This window comes from Chrysochloris asiatica, unplaced genomic scaffold (genome assembly GCF_000296735.1).
Source record: "Chrysochloris asiatica unplaced genomic scaffold, ChrAsi1.0 scaffold00038, whole genome shotgun sequence".
Lineage (NCBI taxonomy): Eukaryota > Metazoa > Chordata > Mammalia > Afrosoricida > Chrysochloridae > Chrysochloris > Chrysochloris asiatica.
Window position 1 is genome coordinate 4,450,238 of NW_006408556.1, and position 16,720 is coordinate 4,466,957.

The following is a 16,720-nucleotide window of genomic DNA, read 5'->3' on the forward strand; positions in this document are numbered from 1 at the left end:
ATCTCCTTCACTTCCCACCCCTTCCATATTTTATTAAAATGACCCAGAATTCTAAGTCCAAAGTGTTAAAATACCAGTATTAATGTTACTTTTAACATTATAATTCTATTGTTTTAGCAGTTTTTCAGGATAAATGTATCCAACTTTAATGTCATCTTATGGAAATTATCATTATTGATATTTATTATGTCTTAAAGTTTCACTTCTTGATTTTGCTTTTTGTGAGCTTTAGGTATCCTCTTGAATTCTTTTCAAAAATAGTATGACTCTATTTTTTAAAAATAACTTTGTTCTCATACTTAAATGAAGAGCCTGACTGAATATAGAATTCTAGGTTCTAAATATTCATCGCTGCAGACAGCACTCAGAGCATTGTCATTTAGTATTTAGTGTTGTCACCCAAGAGAACTCTGATGCCAGTCTGAATCTCTTTACTTAGCTTGTTCCTCTGGAAGTCTTCAGAATTTTCTTTTTAGCTTTGAAATTCAGAAATTTCACCAGGATGTATCTTGATGAAAAAGAAATCCCATTTCTATTTTCCAAAAACAACTGGCCTTTCCAATCTATCTTCTCAAGGAAGTTTCGTCAATTACCTATTTGACTACACGCTATCATCTCTCCTGGATGCATCATCCATGTCTTCTAGTTTTCCTCACACCTTTCATCTCTTTTTTGGTTCAATGTTCTGAGATATCCTGGACTATCTTTCAGATCACCAATTCATATAAAGGAAGGATTTATAATCACCAAATGAGTATTATAACATGGCACAGGATTTCTAAATCACTGGATGTCTTTCCATGGCAGACCTTTTTCCAAAAGAATGTTCTAATTGTGGAGATCTGTGGTGAAGATTAAAAGTACCATGGACTGCCAGCACAACAAAGAAATCTGTGTTGGAAGAAGCGCAGTCAGAACGTTCCTTAGAAGCCACGGGGGTGAGACTTTGTCTCTCATACTTCAGACATGTTATCAGGAGGGACCAGTCCCTGGAGAAGGACATCATGCTGGGAGGGTCAGCATAAAAGAAGACCCCAATGAGATGGACCGACACAGAGGCAACAATGGTTGAAACATAACAATTGGGAGGCTAGCACAGACAGGACCGGGCAGTGTTTCGTTCTGTTGGGCATAAGTTCTCTCTGAGCTGGAACCAACTTGATGGCGCCTCATAACTATCGTCCAGATTTCACAGATATTCACTGAGCAGTTATTATGCTGAGCATGATGTGCACAGGGAGGTTGGGGGCACCCTTCCCCACTGCTGATGTATGAAAAAGTTTTTACTTCAGGAGCTGAGTGCTTTAAGCATATTTACTGCTCTATGTGGACTGATGCACGGGACTGCAAGGTCGGCAGTTCAAGGCCACCAGCCGCTCCTCAGAAACCATACACAGGATCACTGAGTCAGAACTGACTCGATGGCACTTAACAACAGAAATGCCTTCACTCCCACTCCCCCTCCAAATCTGTTTTAAGAATTCAAAGGATATTAGATTCAAACTCTCCAAAGGAGCAAAGACCTGGAAATCTACTATTGGAAAGATTCCAGCCGAGGAAGCCCTGTGGTGTAGCTCTGCTCTGTCCATGTTGGATTCCAGCCGAGGAAGCCCTGTGGTGTAGCTCTGCTCTGTCCGTGTTGGAATTGACAAGACAGTACAGCGCACACGCATAGCCTGGCCAGCACTTGGAGTCCTTGGAAAACTTGGCCCTACTGGCTTTAGCCTGAGGGTAAACATCAGTAGCTAGGCCCTAAAGAAGTAATTCTCAATCCTTGACTGCAAACTAGAATTATAAGAAAAATACTCAAATAGTTCCATCTTTTGAGATTCTTATTTAACTGGTCTGGGCCGAGCCTGGGCATCAGGATCTTTTTTTTTTTTTAATGCTCCCCAGGTAATTTTAAATGCTGCCAAAGTTGAGAACTACTTACTGCACTAGACGTTTACTGGCCCAGCTGTTCCATATTGTTTTATAACAACCCTGATGATTGCCCCATAGCCTGCTTTGGCTCCCTAGCACCCGCTGACTGTGAGCTTGGAGTTCTGCCCAAGCTTGTTGAGAACAGTACGTACCTCTGTGGAGGTTTTCTCCACACCTGTTTTGGGTTGGGTTTCCTCACTATATTTTCCATCAACCTAATTTCATCTACTTTATAGATTCCAGACATTCTTCTTAATTTTTCATCTACTGCTTATATTACCCTATTTTCCAGCATTATTATGGATTTATTTCACTTCTTAAAATGATTATCTTTTCATTTATCATTTCAGTAGGATTTGGAAAGGGGAAGGAGGTAAAAGGGAAGGGAGGTGAGAGGGAAGGGAGATGCTCCAACAGCTTGAATCTGCAGATCACTCTGTTGAAATTCTCACATTTGAAAACACTGCTGATTGTCTGCATTCTTTGCATTCCAATGTGGCTGAACACACTGAGGCAAGAGAGCCCAGTACAGCCAACATTTCAAGCCCTGGTGTGGCACTGTAAGAGAAGCACTGGTTCAAACCTACCAGGTATTCCTTAGAAATCCTATACTGGGTCACTAGGACTTGGAATCAAGTTGATGACACTTAACAACAACAACAACAACAACAATCTATATAAATAATATTATTTAGGTCTCCACTTGATTTATATCAATGGAACCCAAGTTATCAAAGCATGGGACATTGGGGTGGCAATGAGACTTGTTCTCTCTCATAACAGTACTTACTTTCTACTGTTGCTCCTTCGTTTGGGTTTGAGTATCCCTCTCCTTTCTGTTTGATTCTCCGGATAATGCCTCCATCATCAAACAAATCCTCTCCTTTGAAATCAAGCAGCTCAATCTAGAAAGGAGAAAGGGATTTGGCTGAGAAAAGACCACACAAAGCCAATTTAACACGGTAAAAGCAAGGACAACCCTATTCTCCTTTTATTTTACAAAATAAAGACTATTAAAAGATAATTATCTATGCATCTTAGTTATTGGAAAAGCAGGGGAAAAGAACACTGCGCTTTTCAATACCTGGAAAGAACCGTCACGTAACTATAATGTCTAGGACCACATCCTGTGGGACTGCCGAGCAGAGACAGGCAGGGAATACTAGGAAAACTGCTCTGTGGGCAAAAAGCCAGAGCTACGAGGTGCTGGCACACAGCTCCTTTGTGTGACTCGGAGGCCACTTATTTTCCACTCCAGATTCTTGGAGCTCTCTTCCTAAACTGTAAGAATAAATCCTAGAGTCAGGTCAATTAAAGTTTTATTTTACCTCAGTAGGATGGTCCCAGCAGTTTCTCCCTTACTTTTAAAATCAGGTTTTGTGAAATATGTGTGACTCAACACAGGATGAATAACTTATTATCACCATCTACCACTTTCCTGGTAAGTCAAGTCATTTCCTTGAGCTACATTACTACACACACACACACACACACACACACACACACACACACACACACATTACGGGAGAAAGAAGAGGCTTCCTGCTCCCGCAAAGATTCACAGCCTCAGAAACCCTACACACAGGGTTGCTGTAAGTTGGAACTGACTCAATGGCACTTCACAACCACCACCATATCTTTAAGAAGTGAGAACTGTGACTGCTAACCACAAAGTTGACAGTTCAAACCCTCCATAGCAACTATACAGGGTTGCTATGAATTGGAATCAACTTGTTGGCACTAAACAACAACAACAATATGAAAACACCTCCCAGTTTGGTTTGGGTATATCTTAATATTATTTCCAACATTTCCATCCTGTCTTCTGGTCAGTTTTGAGCGTGTTATACTCACATCATTGACCAGAATCTTTACTTGTAAGTCTGATGTCCTTTGTTTATTTGGATTGATCTTTTGTGCCAGAGATACGTTTCTAAGAAAGCATTGGCACACACCCTTTAGGCTTGTGGGAACGAACTCAAGAACCCAAGCTCCAAAGTAAATAAGTTGGATCTGACTCGTAAGAGCAGGCTTAGTTCCTGGTTTCAGTGACTGCAGCTTCAAAGGCAGCGCGATCATACGGCTGATGCTGACGAGGCGACGTCACAGCACATACTTACCTCAAAAAAGAGAGTTGCATTTGAGGGAATTTTGGGGATACTGCCAGCTGAGCCATATGCGTATTCTGGTTTACACAGTAAGTGACAGACCTCTCCTTTCTTCATAGTCGCCACGCCGATATCCCAGGCTTTGATAACTTGGCCTAAGAGAAAGGAAAAGATGGTTGAAAGCTATTGGCCATATTTTAAAGGATTTCACTTTCCTAAAATGAAAGTTCAAACAAATTTCTAATTCTTCACATTATCTACTTGGCTGGAAAGTATGGGCTTCAAAATGACAAAATTCAGTAAAAGTGACACATTGAGAAATAATTCTTTTTTTTTTTTGAGATGCATCAGAGATGATTCTCTAGTGAGGAGGATGCAAGCAACATCAACTTCCAAAATGTATTCACATCAGTCCCTCAAAGACTAACCATCTTTGCAAAGTGGCAGTAACATAGCCATGAAATGGGGCTAGGTTGTAGTTGTTGCTTGAATTAAGTGCACATTTTCTAGGAGGAGGCCGAACAAAACAATAGTACAGAAAATGAAATTTCTCATAAGGAAACTTATGATTTAGTGAGGTAGACAAAACCAACAAATAAGAAACGATCAGAAAAACACAGATACAGAAAAGGGTCCATAAAACAAATTCCTTCTCAAAATTTACTATCAGCAAAAAACCATTTTTTAAAACAAAATGGTATGTGTCCTCTTGTCAAGTCACAAGAGCTTCAGAGCTCAGCATATTTTCCTTTTTGCCCTACTTCAAGGAAACTGAGAAATAACTTACTGCTCAATTGCACAAACCTATTAGCCTGTATAATTTGCAGTTCCCAAGAAGCACACTTTATTGTTAAGTCTCAAATTCCTTGGGAAACAGAATAGGAAGTCTAGGCAATTTAAAAGTATACAATTCCAAACTTGAAGTGCTGTGTCGATCAAAGTGGGATCAGGTACACTAGGAACCACTGAGGCAGTGAATTGGGTTGAGGGAGCTGGTTGGAACACTGTGGGATAAGCGGAACCCTGCGTAAAGGCATGTAGGTAGAGGCAGATAAAGCATTAATGGCAATGACTACAGCTTAGTATTCATTACGTATTACTGCTTTTCAAAGTATTAGCTACACTGAACTAAAAATGTATGCCATTATTTAAAACAATACAAGAGAGAAGGACGTAAAGTAAAAGGTAAAAGGTCATCTGGCCATTCCTTAGAAGATGAAACCACTGCCATGTTCTTTTGTATTCTTTTCAAATTAGCTCTCAATTTTTTAAAAAAGGTTTAATCACAAATGACAGTACATTGTATATTCTGTTATGAACTACTTCTTCACTTAATATATATCTTAATCATCTTTATAAGCAGTATAGACGAAGAGACATTTGTTTGAACAGAAGAAGGGAACACTAAATGGTTTAAAATTAGGAAAGGTGTGTGTCAGGGTTGTATTCTTTCACCATATGCATTCAATCTGTATACTGAGCAAATAATCCAAGAAGCTGGGTTAGACAAAGAAGAACATGGCATCAGGATTGAAGAAAGACTCATTAACTTTGCTTGCTGGACCAATAAATAACATCAAGATAAATGGAGAAACGGCTGAACTTCTCAAAGATTTCATTTTTCTCGGATCAACCATCAACACTCATGGAAGCAGCAGTCAAGAACTCAAATGACGTATTGAATTACACAAATCTGCTGCACAAGACCTCTTCAAAGTGTTCAACAGCAACAATGTCAGTTTGAGGACTAAGGTGTGCCTGATCCAGGCCACGTTGTTGTTGTTGTTAAGTGCCGTTGAGTCGGTTCCGACCCGTAGCGACCCTGTACAGGGTTTCCAAGGGTGTAAATCTTTACGGGAGTAGAAAGCCTCATCTTTCTCCCGCGGAGCGGCTGGTAGTTTCGAACCGCTGACCTTAAGGTTCGCATCCCGATTCGTAACCCCTACGCTACCAGAGCTCCTTGATCCAAGCCATAGTGTTTTCAATAATATCATATGCATGTGAAAGTTGGACAGTCAATAAGGAAGACTGTAGAAGAACTGATGCATTTGAGTTATGGTGCTGGAGGGGAATACTGAAAGTACCATGGACTGCCAAAAGAACAAACAAATCTATCTATATTGGAAGAAGTACAGTCAGAATGCTCCTTGGAAGCCAAGATGACCAGATTTTGTTTCTCATACTCCAGACATATCAGGAAGAACTAGTCCCTGGAGAAAGATACCATGCTTGGTAAAAGGGAGGGTCAGAGAAAAACAGGAAGACCCCCAATGAGATGGACTGGCACAATGGGATCAAGCTTAACAGTAATTGTGAGGTTAGCCCAGGACTGGGCAGTGTTTCACTCTGTTGTGCATGTGGTTGCTTATAAGTCAATACCGACTTGATGGCACCTAATGACAACAATCTATGCTAAGCCTTAGAAGTTGGAAAATCACTGTCAATTAAATCCACAGGAACCCCAGGCTAAACAAATTATGCCTGTGCCTTTGCTTTGCTTTTCATTTGGGAATATTATAGGTTCTTTTACACAGACCTTCAGCAAATGAATGAAACACACTGAGCAAAGAGCCAGACTGAAATGGAACCTTGTCATAGCTTGGGCCTACCTGTATGTTAATTCACTAGTGTGTTAGAAGACAAAGATCTTGTCTTTAAGTGTGGTTCCAGCTATGAGAGTTCAATATCATCTTTACTATTTCAATCACATTCATGATATACGTGGAGGCTTCAGAGATTCATGGAAAAATGGAGTTAAAAGACAATGGACTTTATCCACCCTCTTGTATTATCTGCAGTTTATAATGTGAGTTTCTTTAAAATGGAGCCAGAATCAGAAAACATTTGTAAGGCAATCAACATGCAGAATTTTTCTTGTGCAAATGTGTTCTGAATGGCCTAGTTATTTCATCACCTGTCTTTTGCTGTTGTGTGTCACAGAGTAGATTCTGATTCACAGTGGATGTCAACCCTATCTTCTACCTACCACTAATTCAAGAGCCATTTTAACTTCCAAAGCATTCAATCTCATTTTCATAAAACGAATTCCTTTTTCTTTTTAGACTTATTTCAATCTTTTATCTAACATCTAATGAAACTGTATAATTGCAAAAATACCATGGGCATAAAAAAATTTCAATTGACTCTTCGTAAGACTCTAAGATAAAGACAAAAGTTGCTCCTTACATCTGGAAAATGGTGGGCCACATGCAAGGAGGCCTCAGTGTTGTTTGTAGCTGGACTAGGGCTCAAAGTCAAGCCATGTTATTCTCCTGTTGAACATAAACAATCTCACAAAACATCAACATCAGAAAAGGTTACTCTGAGACCAGGTAAAAGTGAAATAAACAAGATCACTTCAAAATACTGTCAAAGCACAGACAAAACCAAGGTCACTGAGCAACCTCCAAAATACGAACACCCCCCCTCTCCTGGTTACTGTGTGTGACTGCTGCTTCTCTGGCAGCGTCACTAGGTCTCACTCTAGTCGGCGCTCCCCTCAGAGCTGGCCACTTCCTGACAGCTGCCAACCCCGAGCAAGACTCCACTACTTCAGTTCTCCCCAAATAACTAACACAAGCCTGACCCCCATAGTAACTCCTTCCTAACATTGTCTTCCTCAAATACACAATGGTTCCCCATAGTGTACATTCTCCCTTGCTTCAAATAAGTAATAAACTCAACTTGTTCAACTATATGAAGGTTGACAAGATCCATTCAAATGGTGGAGGCCTGGTGAGGCACTGTGGGTTAATGCGCTAGACTGCAAAGTTCGTTTGAACTGCAAAGTGGCGGTTCAAGCTCACCAGCTGCTCCTTGGAAACCCTATACAGGGTCACTATGGGTCGGAACCAACTCAACTGCACTTAACAGCACTTAACAATTCAAATGGTGGAAGCAATGTGGGACCACACTATAAAGTAACAGACAAATGTTATCACTCACTGTATTTACAAATAGAATGGAGAACATCAGGTAGTCTGGAGATAGGTAAGTGAACTTCTACCATATTTCCTTAGGTTAAATTCCTAGAAGTAGAATTAATGAGTCAAAGAGCATAAATATTTTTAAGATTTTTTTCTCTTTCAGTTCAAAAAATATAATTGTTGTGGTCAAGTGCCAATAAGTCTGTACTCACTCATAGCAACCCTGTATAGGGTTTCCAAGGAACAGCTTTTGGTTGGCAGTTCAGTGCTTATTCTACAGCACAACACTAGGACTCCAAAGGTATAATACACCAGAATATATAAATGTAATTTATTTTTACAATTAATCTAAGCTTTAATTTTATCAGCTCAAATACAATTTTATCCATTTCTGTAAGAGTCCCAGTGTGGCACTGTGGATTAATGCACTGGAATGCAAAGTCAGTTTGAACACAAGGTTGGCGGTTGAAACTCACATCCATTTCTTGGAAACCCTATATTGGTGGTGGCGGTGTGCCATGGAGTTGGTTCAGACTCATGGAGACCCTGTACAGTTTCCAAGGCTGTAAATCTTTACAGGAGCAGAAAGCCTCATCTTGCTCCCACGGAACAGCTGGTAGTTTCGAACTGCTGACCTTGAGGTTCGCAGTCCAATGAGCGTCTCTGGGTCGGAACCGACTCGACGGCACTTAACAACAACATGGCATTTGCTTAACCAGTTGCCTTAAAGTTGACTCTGACTCGTGGCACCCCACCCCCGGCCCCAGCCCCGCCCCATATGTGCAGAACGGAACTGTGTACCGTACAGTTGTCAATGCTGGGCCTGTTCTGAAGTAGACCATGAGGACTTTCTTCCACATCAGGGTGATGCAAATGGTTAAGTGCTTGGTTAGCTATTCAACTACTAACCAAAAGATTGACAGTTCGAACTCATCAGAGGCACTCTGGAAGAAAGGCCTGACAATCTGCTTCCAAAAGGTCACAGCCTTGAAAACCCTAAGGAACACAGTTGTACTCTACAGAAGTGACGTCACCGTGACGCAGAACAACTCCATAGCAAATGGTTTGGTTTATCACTTTATTCCATTTGTAATAAAATCTGAAATAAGAGTGTATACCCACTCTTCATGGTTAGGTTTCAAAGACCAGGTCATTTTGTGAAAACCGGTAGTCTGCAATCAGATCACAAAACGGAGGATGACTACATCATTACATAACAGCCAAAACACTGAGAATCGCGGCCCAGCCAAGTTGACACATCACCTTAACCATCACAGCAAGCCTTCATTGCCTCTTGCCTCACACCTCAGTGCTCATTACTGCCAGCCATTTGTCGTTAATGCACAATAAATAGATAGTAGATTTTATACTATTGTTAGAAATGAGAAATGATGGGTAATGAGATAGTCACTAATTGGGGTATTTTAAGTGCCACTGAGTCGGTTCTGACTCAGCGAACCTGTATCGGGGTTTCTGAGGAGCAGCTGATGGGTTTGAACAGCCGACTTTTTGGTTAGTAGTCCAGTATTTATACTATAGCATCACACCAAGACTCCTAAGTGAACAGAAGATATATTTATACAAATATATAATGTAGATATCACTAAGTGTAAATGCTTTTTAATATATAACCTAATTGTAGGCATTTGAAAATGTCTAAAAAGTACATAAAGTCCCAATGCATTATATTTTCCTTCTTTCTTCAGAATATGAGTTATGTAACTTTTCTGATTTTAAAGAATCATACAGAGATTTTCACATTGAAGTATAACATTTTAATACTTTGATTTATAATAAAGACAATAACAAAAAATGCTTAGCGTCATTAGCTATTGTTGTTGTTGTTACGTGCTGTTAAGTCAGTTCTGATTCTCAGCAACCCTGTACAGTGTTTTCAAGAATAGGCTGATGAGTTTCAGCCACAGGAAAATACAAACTTAAACCACAATGAGATACTACTTCACACTAATTAGAATGGCTATTAACCAAACAACCGAAACCAGTAAGCGTTGGCAAAGATGTAGAGACATTAGAATCCTCATCTAGTGCTGATGAAAATATAAAAGGAAATAGCCACTGTGGAAAACATATTAGCGGTTCCTCAAAAACTGAAACACAGAATTAGCATTAACCCAGTAGTCAGTTAGGACTAAGAGAGCTCCTATAGGACAGGACAGAACCGCATCATAAAGCTTCAGTTTCTATAGGAGAAGACTGCCACATTTTTCTCCTAACGAGCTGCTGGTTAGCAGTTAACTGCTTTAGCCACAACACCACCAGGAACTCCACTCCTAAGTATACACTCAAGAGACTTGAAAGCAGAGATTCAAATACTTACTAAAGATCTTCGCAATAGCCAAAAGGTGGAAACAAACCAAGTCTCCATAAACAGATGCATAAATACACAAAATCTACACCCATACACCAGAATATCATTCAGCCACAGAGAGAAATGAAACTCTAATAAACGCTATAATGTGAATGAACCTTGAAAACATTATGCTGAGTGAGATATATCAGATATATATCCCACTTATATTAAAAATATTAAATATTTTAAAATGGCAAATACATAGAGACAAACATTTATTTCTAGTCACTAGAGACTGAGAGGAGAGGGAAATTGGGAGCTATTGCTTAAGGGGTACTGAGTTTCTGATTGGGAACGTTTGGACATGAAGAGTTGGGATGTAACACAGCATGGCAAATATAAATAATGTCAAAGAATTACACTTTAAAAAAATAGCTAAGATTAAAAAAAAACAACAAAAAACAGCTAAGATGGTAAACTTTTTGTTATATATATTTTACCCCAATAAAGTAAAAATTTTAAAGCTACAGTGCTCATTCTAGAAATTGTGTCTATATAACTTTTGTTGTTGTTAACTTAACTGTCATTGAGTCAGTTCCAACTCATAGCAACCCTGTATAGGGTTTCTGTGGAGCAGCGGTGAGCTTGAACCACCGACCTTGCGGTTTAAACTGACCTTGCAGTTCAGCGTATTAACCCAATTAAATGTTTGTATTTGAAATATAAACAAACAGAAAACCCACACCCACTACCACTGAGTAAATTCCAACTCATAAAGACCCTATACAGGATTTCTGAGGCTGTACATCTTTAAGGACACAGACGGCCTCATCTTTCTCCCATGGAGCAGCTGATGGGTTTGAACAGCCAACCTTGGGTCTAGCAGTTCAGTGCTTATCCCACAGCACCATCGGGGCTTCATGTGAAATATGTTGCTGTTGTTGTTAAGTGCCGTCAAGTCAGTTCTGACTCCTAGCGACCCTGAATAGGTTCCAAGGAGTGACAGGTGGGTTTGAACCACCGACCTTTTGGTTATGACAAGATGAAAGCGGTTACAGTATTATAAAAATACTTGTTCATTTGAAAGTAGAAAGGGAGGATAAAAAGACGTATTTTTCAAAACTTTCGAAACTATAAAATGATTTCAAAACTTAAAAAAATTATATTGATAACCACTTAAATAAAGGTTAGTCATTAATAAGTTTCAGAACATTAAAAATACTTGTGATCCATTGCTGCTTTAGTTTCATCGAAGGGTTTCCAGGACGTAGTACCAACTTCTGATCTCTAATTTAACTATGCATATTTTATTAATATTTTGTATTTTAAACTTTTCAAATCACTGACATTGTATTTTATACTGTTGTTGCTGTCAAGTCAGTTCTGACTCATAATGACCCTGTGTAGGGATTCCAGAGAACTGCTGGTTGTGTTTGAACTGCCAGCTTTGTGGTTCAAACCAACCTTGGGGTCCAGCGCTTTATCAGTCTTTTTACACTTGTTGTTAAATGCCCTCGAGTCGGTTCTGACTCATAGCAACCCTGCTGTATAGGATTCCTGAGGATCAGCTGGTGAGTTTGAACCACTGACCTTGCAGTTCAGACTGACCTCAAGGTCAAGTGCTTATCCGACCATGCACACCAGGACTCCTAGATAAAGAAAATTATTTTTCCTTGTATATTTTTTTCCTTTCACAGATTTTATTTGGTCTTATTTTTAAATGGCTTGTCATTATCACTACTCCCTACCACAAGTATCAGATCATGAATTGAACAAACTGATTTATACTTTGAGATTCTTTTAAAGTTCTCAAGTGTCTCATTTTACATTCTATTTCTGCCATTTCTCTATTTAATAACCAACAGAACTGAAGACAGGATAACCTTTTCCTGCCCTCCTGGATTATGATTTTTAAAACAGGGAGATAAAATGGATATAGTGGCATTAACTATACTTGGAGAGCTTTCATAATGTACTCTGCCAGGCTACTGTGGTATGCAAAGACAAGAATCATGTTTTTGTTCATTTCTATTTCCCAAAGACCTATAATCCCACAATATTGTACTCAGAAAAGGAATGCAGTCATGTTGTAAGATCGAATTCAAATGGAGTAAGAAATTTGTTTAGCTTCTTCCTCCATTCTACTCTCAGGCCCTGCTGAAAACAGCTTCCCCCTTACCCCCAATCGGCAATGGGTATAGAAAGTATTTGTCTTCTATTGCACAGTACTTGCAAAAGCCAATGCACTTCTTCAAGTTTGCTGTCTATCTGACTCACACCTTAAAAGGAGGAGAGTTGAAAACTAAGTATTTTTGTTTTAAAAGTTGTCCTTCCAAACCCTTAATGCTCCTTAAAAGTACTAGCAGAAAGACCTTAAGAGCATATTTAAGTGGCAGTATATGAAAGCATCAATAGAAACTGAAAGGTAGCAAGCACACAGCTAAACCACAAACAACTTACATGAAGTTGACTATAAGGCTACACATTCCTATTGCTGTTGGTGTTAGGTGTTGAGCAGTCAACTCATAATGACCCGATGTATAACAGCATGGAATGTTGCCAAGTGCTACAACCTCCTCACAATCGTGGCTGGGTTTCAGTCACTCCTCCAGTGTATTCTACTAATTACCAAATGTTGCCAAAGCTTAAGGGTATACAACAAAAACAAAATCACCTCAATTTAAAAAAATTAATTAAAACCCAACAAAACACTAAAAATAGGAATTAGGCCCAGAATATCAAATTTGGAACATCACTAATTTTGCTTTTGGTAAACCTCATACATCAGTTCTGTAAGAAAAACGTGTGGTGCAGAGCAGGTACTCAGATGGTAATACTGCTAAACAAGGAGTATTTTTGTTTCTGTACCGTGTCTGGACTAAGATTCAAACTCAAGGCTGCTTGACTTTGACTCTGACTCTTCCACTTACTATAAATCTTTGGACAAATTACTCAATCTCCCTTACCTTAATTTTTTATATGTGGACAAAACAAAGAAATGAGGGGCAGGGGCTTAATTGTAGCAGCTACCCAAATTGTGGAGTGGCTGGTCTGGTGTTGTAGGATAAGCACTGGACTGCTAACCACAAGATCAGTGGTTCAAACCCACCAGCTGCTGCTTGGAAACCCTATACAAGGTCACCTGAGTCAGAACCAACTCAACAGCACTCTCCTTGAAAGACCAATTAAGAAAATGGAAAGATAAGTCAGAGACTGGGAGAATACATTTGCAAACTATATCTAGCAAGTGCTTGTCCTATTGAATACAACTCAAGAAGAAAACATATTTTTTTTAATGGGCAAAAGATCTAAAGAGACGAGTCACAAAATATATAAATGACCAATAAACACAAGAAAAGATATTCTTAACATTACTTGTCATCAAGGAAATACAAACCAATACCACATGGAGACACCACTTTACACCCAATGGGGATTGCTAACGCCAAAATGTTGTTAAGTGCCACTGAGTCAGTTTCAACTCATAGAGACCCTGTATAGGGTTTGTGAGGAGCAACTGGTGAGTTTGAACGACCAGCCCTGTGGTTCTAACCAACCTTTCGGTTCACTGCATTAGTATTAACGTGAATGTGAACAACTAAGCTGTCATGCACTGCTGGTGGGAATGGACAATGGTAACAGTCATTTTGAAAACTGGGTGGTGATGTGCCGAGGAGTCGGTTCTGACTCATAGCGATCCTGTACAGGGTTTCCGAGGTCGTAAATCTTTCCGGGAGCAGAAAGCCTCTTCTTTCTCCCCCAGAAACAGCTGATAGTTTCAAACTGCTGACCTTAAGGTTAACAGTCTGATTAATAACCACTACGCTTAGTACAGTAATATCTTGTGAAGCTAAACATGCACTTAACTATATAACCATCAAGTCCAATTGTAGGTATTTATTTATCCAAAGCAAATGAAAACATATATCCATATAGACTTGTATGTAAATGTTCATAGCAATATTATTCATATTAGCCTCAAATCAGAAACAATTCCAATGCCCAAATTTCTAATGGATCAACAAAATGTGGAATTTCCACACTGTGGAATACTACTCAGCAATTCAACATGCATGAGTGTCAGAATCATTGTGGTAAGTGAAAGAAGTCAAATGCCACAGACAAAACTAGAGTGACAGAAACCAGATTAGTGCCTGCCTGGGGCGCAGGGTCCATGGAAGAGAGTGACTGACTACAGAAAGTTGTAAGAAAACTTCTTAGGGTAAGAATCCAAACTATTCTGTATTTTGGTAGATTTGCTGTAGTGGAGGAACAGCGAACTGTATACTTAAAATGGGTAAATTTTATTATTTGTAAGTAGTACCTGAATAAGGAAAATAAGGAAGAGCAGAAGAAGAAGTGATGCATCTGAGTTATGGTGTTGAAGAAGAATACTGAAAGTACCATGGACTGGCTGATGAGTAAACAGATCTGTGTTCAAAGAGGTACAGCTAGAACATGCCACCAGAGGCAAGGATGGCGAGACGTCATCGCTCATTCTTCTGAGAAGGATATCATGCTTGGTAAAGTGGAGGTTAGCTAAAAAGAGAAAGACCTCCCCAACTAGATAAATTTTCACTGTGGCAGCAGCAATGGGCTCAAGCGTAACAACAATTGTGAGGACGGCACAGGACTGATCAGTGTTTTCTTTGTTGTGCATAGGGTCACAATGAGTCAAAACAGACTCGAAGGCCCCTAACAAGAAGCAATACCTCAATAAAATCCAAAGACACTTAGAAACAAACATTATTATGTCTAACTGCTGCCTAAGTTATTCTAAATAAATTACACAAAGAATCTAGAAAATATATATATGTAGCAGCTATCAGGTCAGACTCACTAAGAGGACTGCATGTAACATCCTTAGCCTGGCACTGGAAGCTTTTAACAAGAGTTGGCTGTTAGTTTTCAACACATACAAGGAGGCATGAAAGAGCATAGAAAAATGGATTTAAAAGATAATGGAATTCTTCAGTGAACTTTCTGAAAAGCCTTTGCGTATATCCCTTCTCTAAATGGAGTCCTGGTGTGGCACTGTGAGTTAATGCACTGGACTGAAAAGTCAGTTTGATCTGCAAGGTTGGTAGTTCAAATTTACCAGCCCCTCCTCGGAAACCCTATACAGGGTTGCTATGGGCCAGAACCGACTTGATGGCACTTAACAACAACCTGAATATGCTAATGGTGACTAAATCAACAGTTATTTTGACTAACAATCTTGAATGACTGTGCATCAAAAGAAGTATTATTAATGTTAAAGGCAGATCATTACTGTTTGCTTCATTATGATTTACTCTTAATTGTAAGAGGGAAATATAGGTAATATGGGAGTCCTGGTACGGTGCTGCAGGATAAACACTGGACTGCTAACCACAGGTCGATGGCTCAAACCCACCAGCTGCTCCTGAGAAACCCTATATAGATAGAGTCGCTATGAGTCAGAACCGACTTGATGGCACTTAACAACAACATAGGTAATGTGAAAAATCCAAAAAGATTTTTTGTTTGTTTCTCTTCTCCTCAAATTTTGCGGAATAATATAATATATAAGATTTCATCTTCATAATTCCCAACCTTATTAGTTACATGTCAAGAGTACCAAAAAGAAGAGCGTGAAGCAGTTTTCTATTAGATATCACCAGACATTTACAGGGGGAGGCCAGTGTGTGTGTAACATACATAAAGCTTTGGTGCTCTTGGATTCACTTAGAAGAACAAGCGTAGAAATAACTCTTTTATCCCCCAAATCTAACTCTCTTTCCCATATCAGTGGTAATATATATTCTGGGGGAGGAGTAGAGAAAAGAACAGAATCTAAATTATGAAAATATATGTATGAAAATCCTAAATCATTCCTATTTCAGCTTCTTTTTAAATGGGTTATAGACTCAATTCTAGGAACTAGGAAAATGTAATAAAGATGTAGTTAAGTAAGCCCAGTGAAGGGAACCATCAACTCTTCTAATATCTGAAACAGACTCCACAAAGGTAACAATCAATTCTATTAAGATTGATTCCATTTTTGTCTCTCAAGACATCCTGAAATTTTAAAAGATGATTCAGCAGTATTTCAAAAAGTTTGTATGCACATACAGAAACCAGAGATCATTGGATCCCAAATTGCTACAACACAGTTCTTTTCATTTCATTATAAAGATAATAAGTAATCCTAATAGTACAACAACAACAGTGATACAGGTTTGAGTGATTGCTATCAATTTGGGTGAGTACTAAGTAATGACATGCTGTATCATCTTATTTAATCCTTAACCCAATCATATCCCCATTTTACAGATGAGGAAACTAATGCACACGGTTTAAAAGGTGATGCAGCAAGAAGAACGGACACAAAAACTATGTGTAGGTATTGAGTCAAACTATTTCTAGAACCTATGGTATTATAATTTTTTCAATATTATTTTTCTAGATAAATGCTTAAAATTCTATTTTAA

The 16,720-nt window shown here is 39.1% G+C and overlaps 1 protein-coding gene across 1 annotated transcript in view; it reads right to left on the minus strand.

Annotated features, from left to right (window-relative positions):
• FKBP5 (FK506 binding protein 5) overlaps positions 1-16,720 on the minus strand; it is a 152,664-nt gene that overhangs the window by 55,734 nt on the left and 80,210 nt on the right. Inside the window, exons 4-5 of the mRNA XM_006860396.1 lie at positions 4,044-4,186; positions 2,714-2,828 (exon numbers count right to left, since the gene is read on the minus strand). Coding sequence (XP_006860458.1) covers positions 2,714-2,828; positions 4,044-4,186 — 258 coding nt within the window. The remainder of the gene's footprint in view (positions 1-2,713; positions 2,829-4,043; positions 4,187-16,720) is intronic.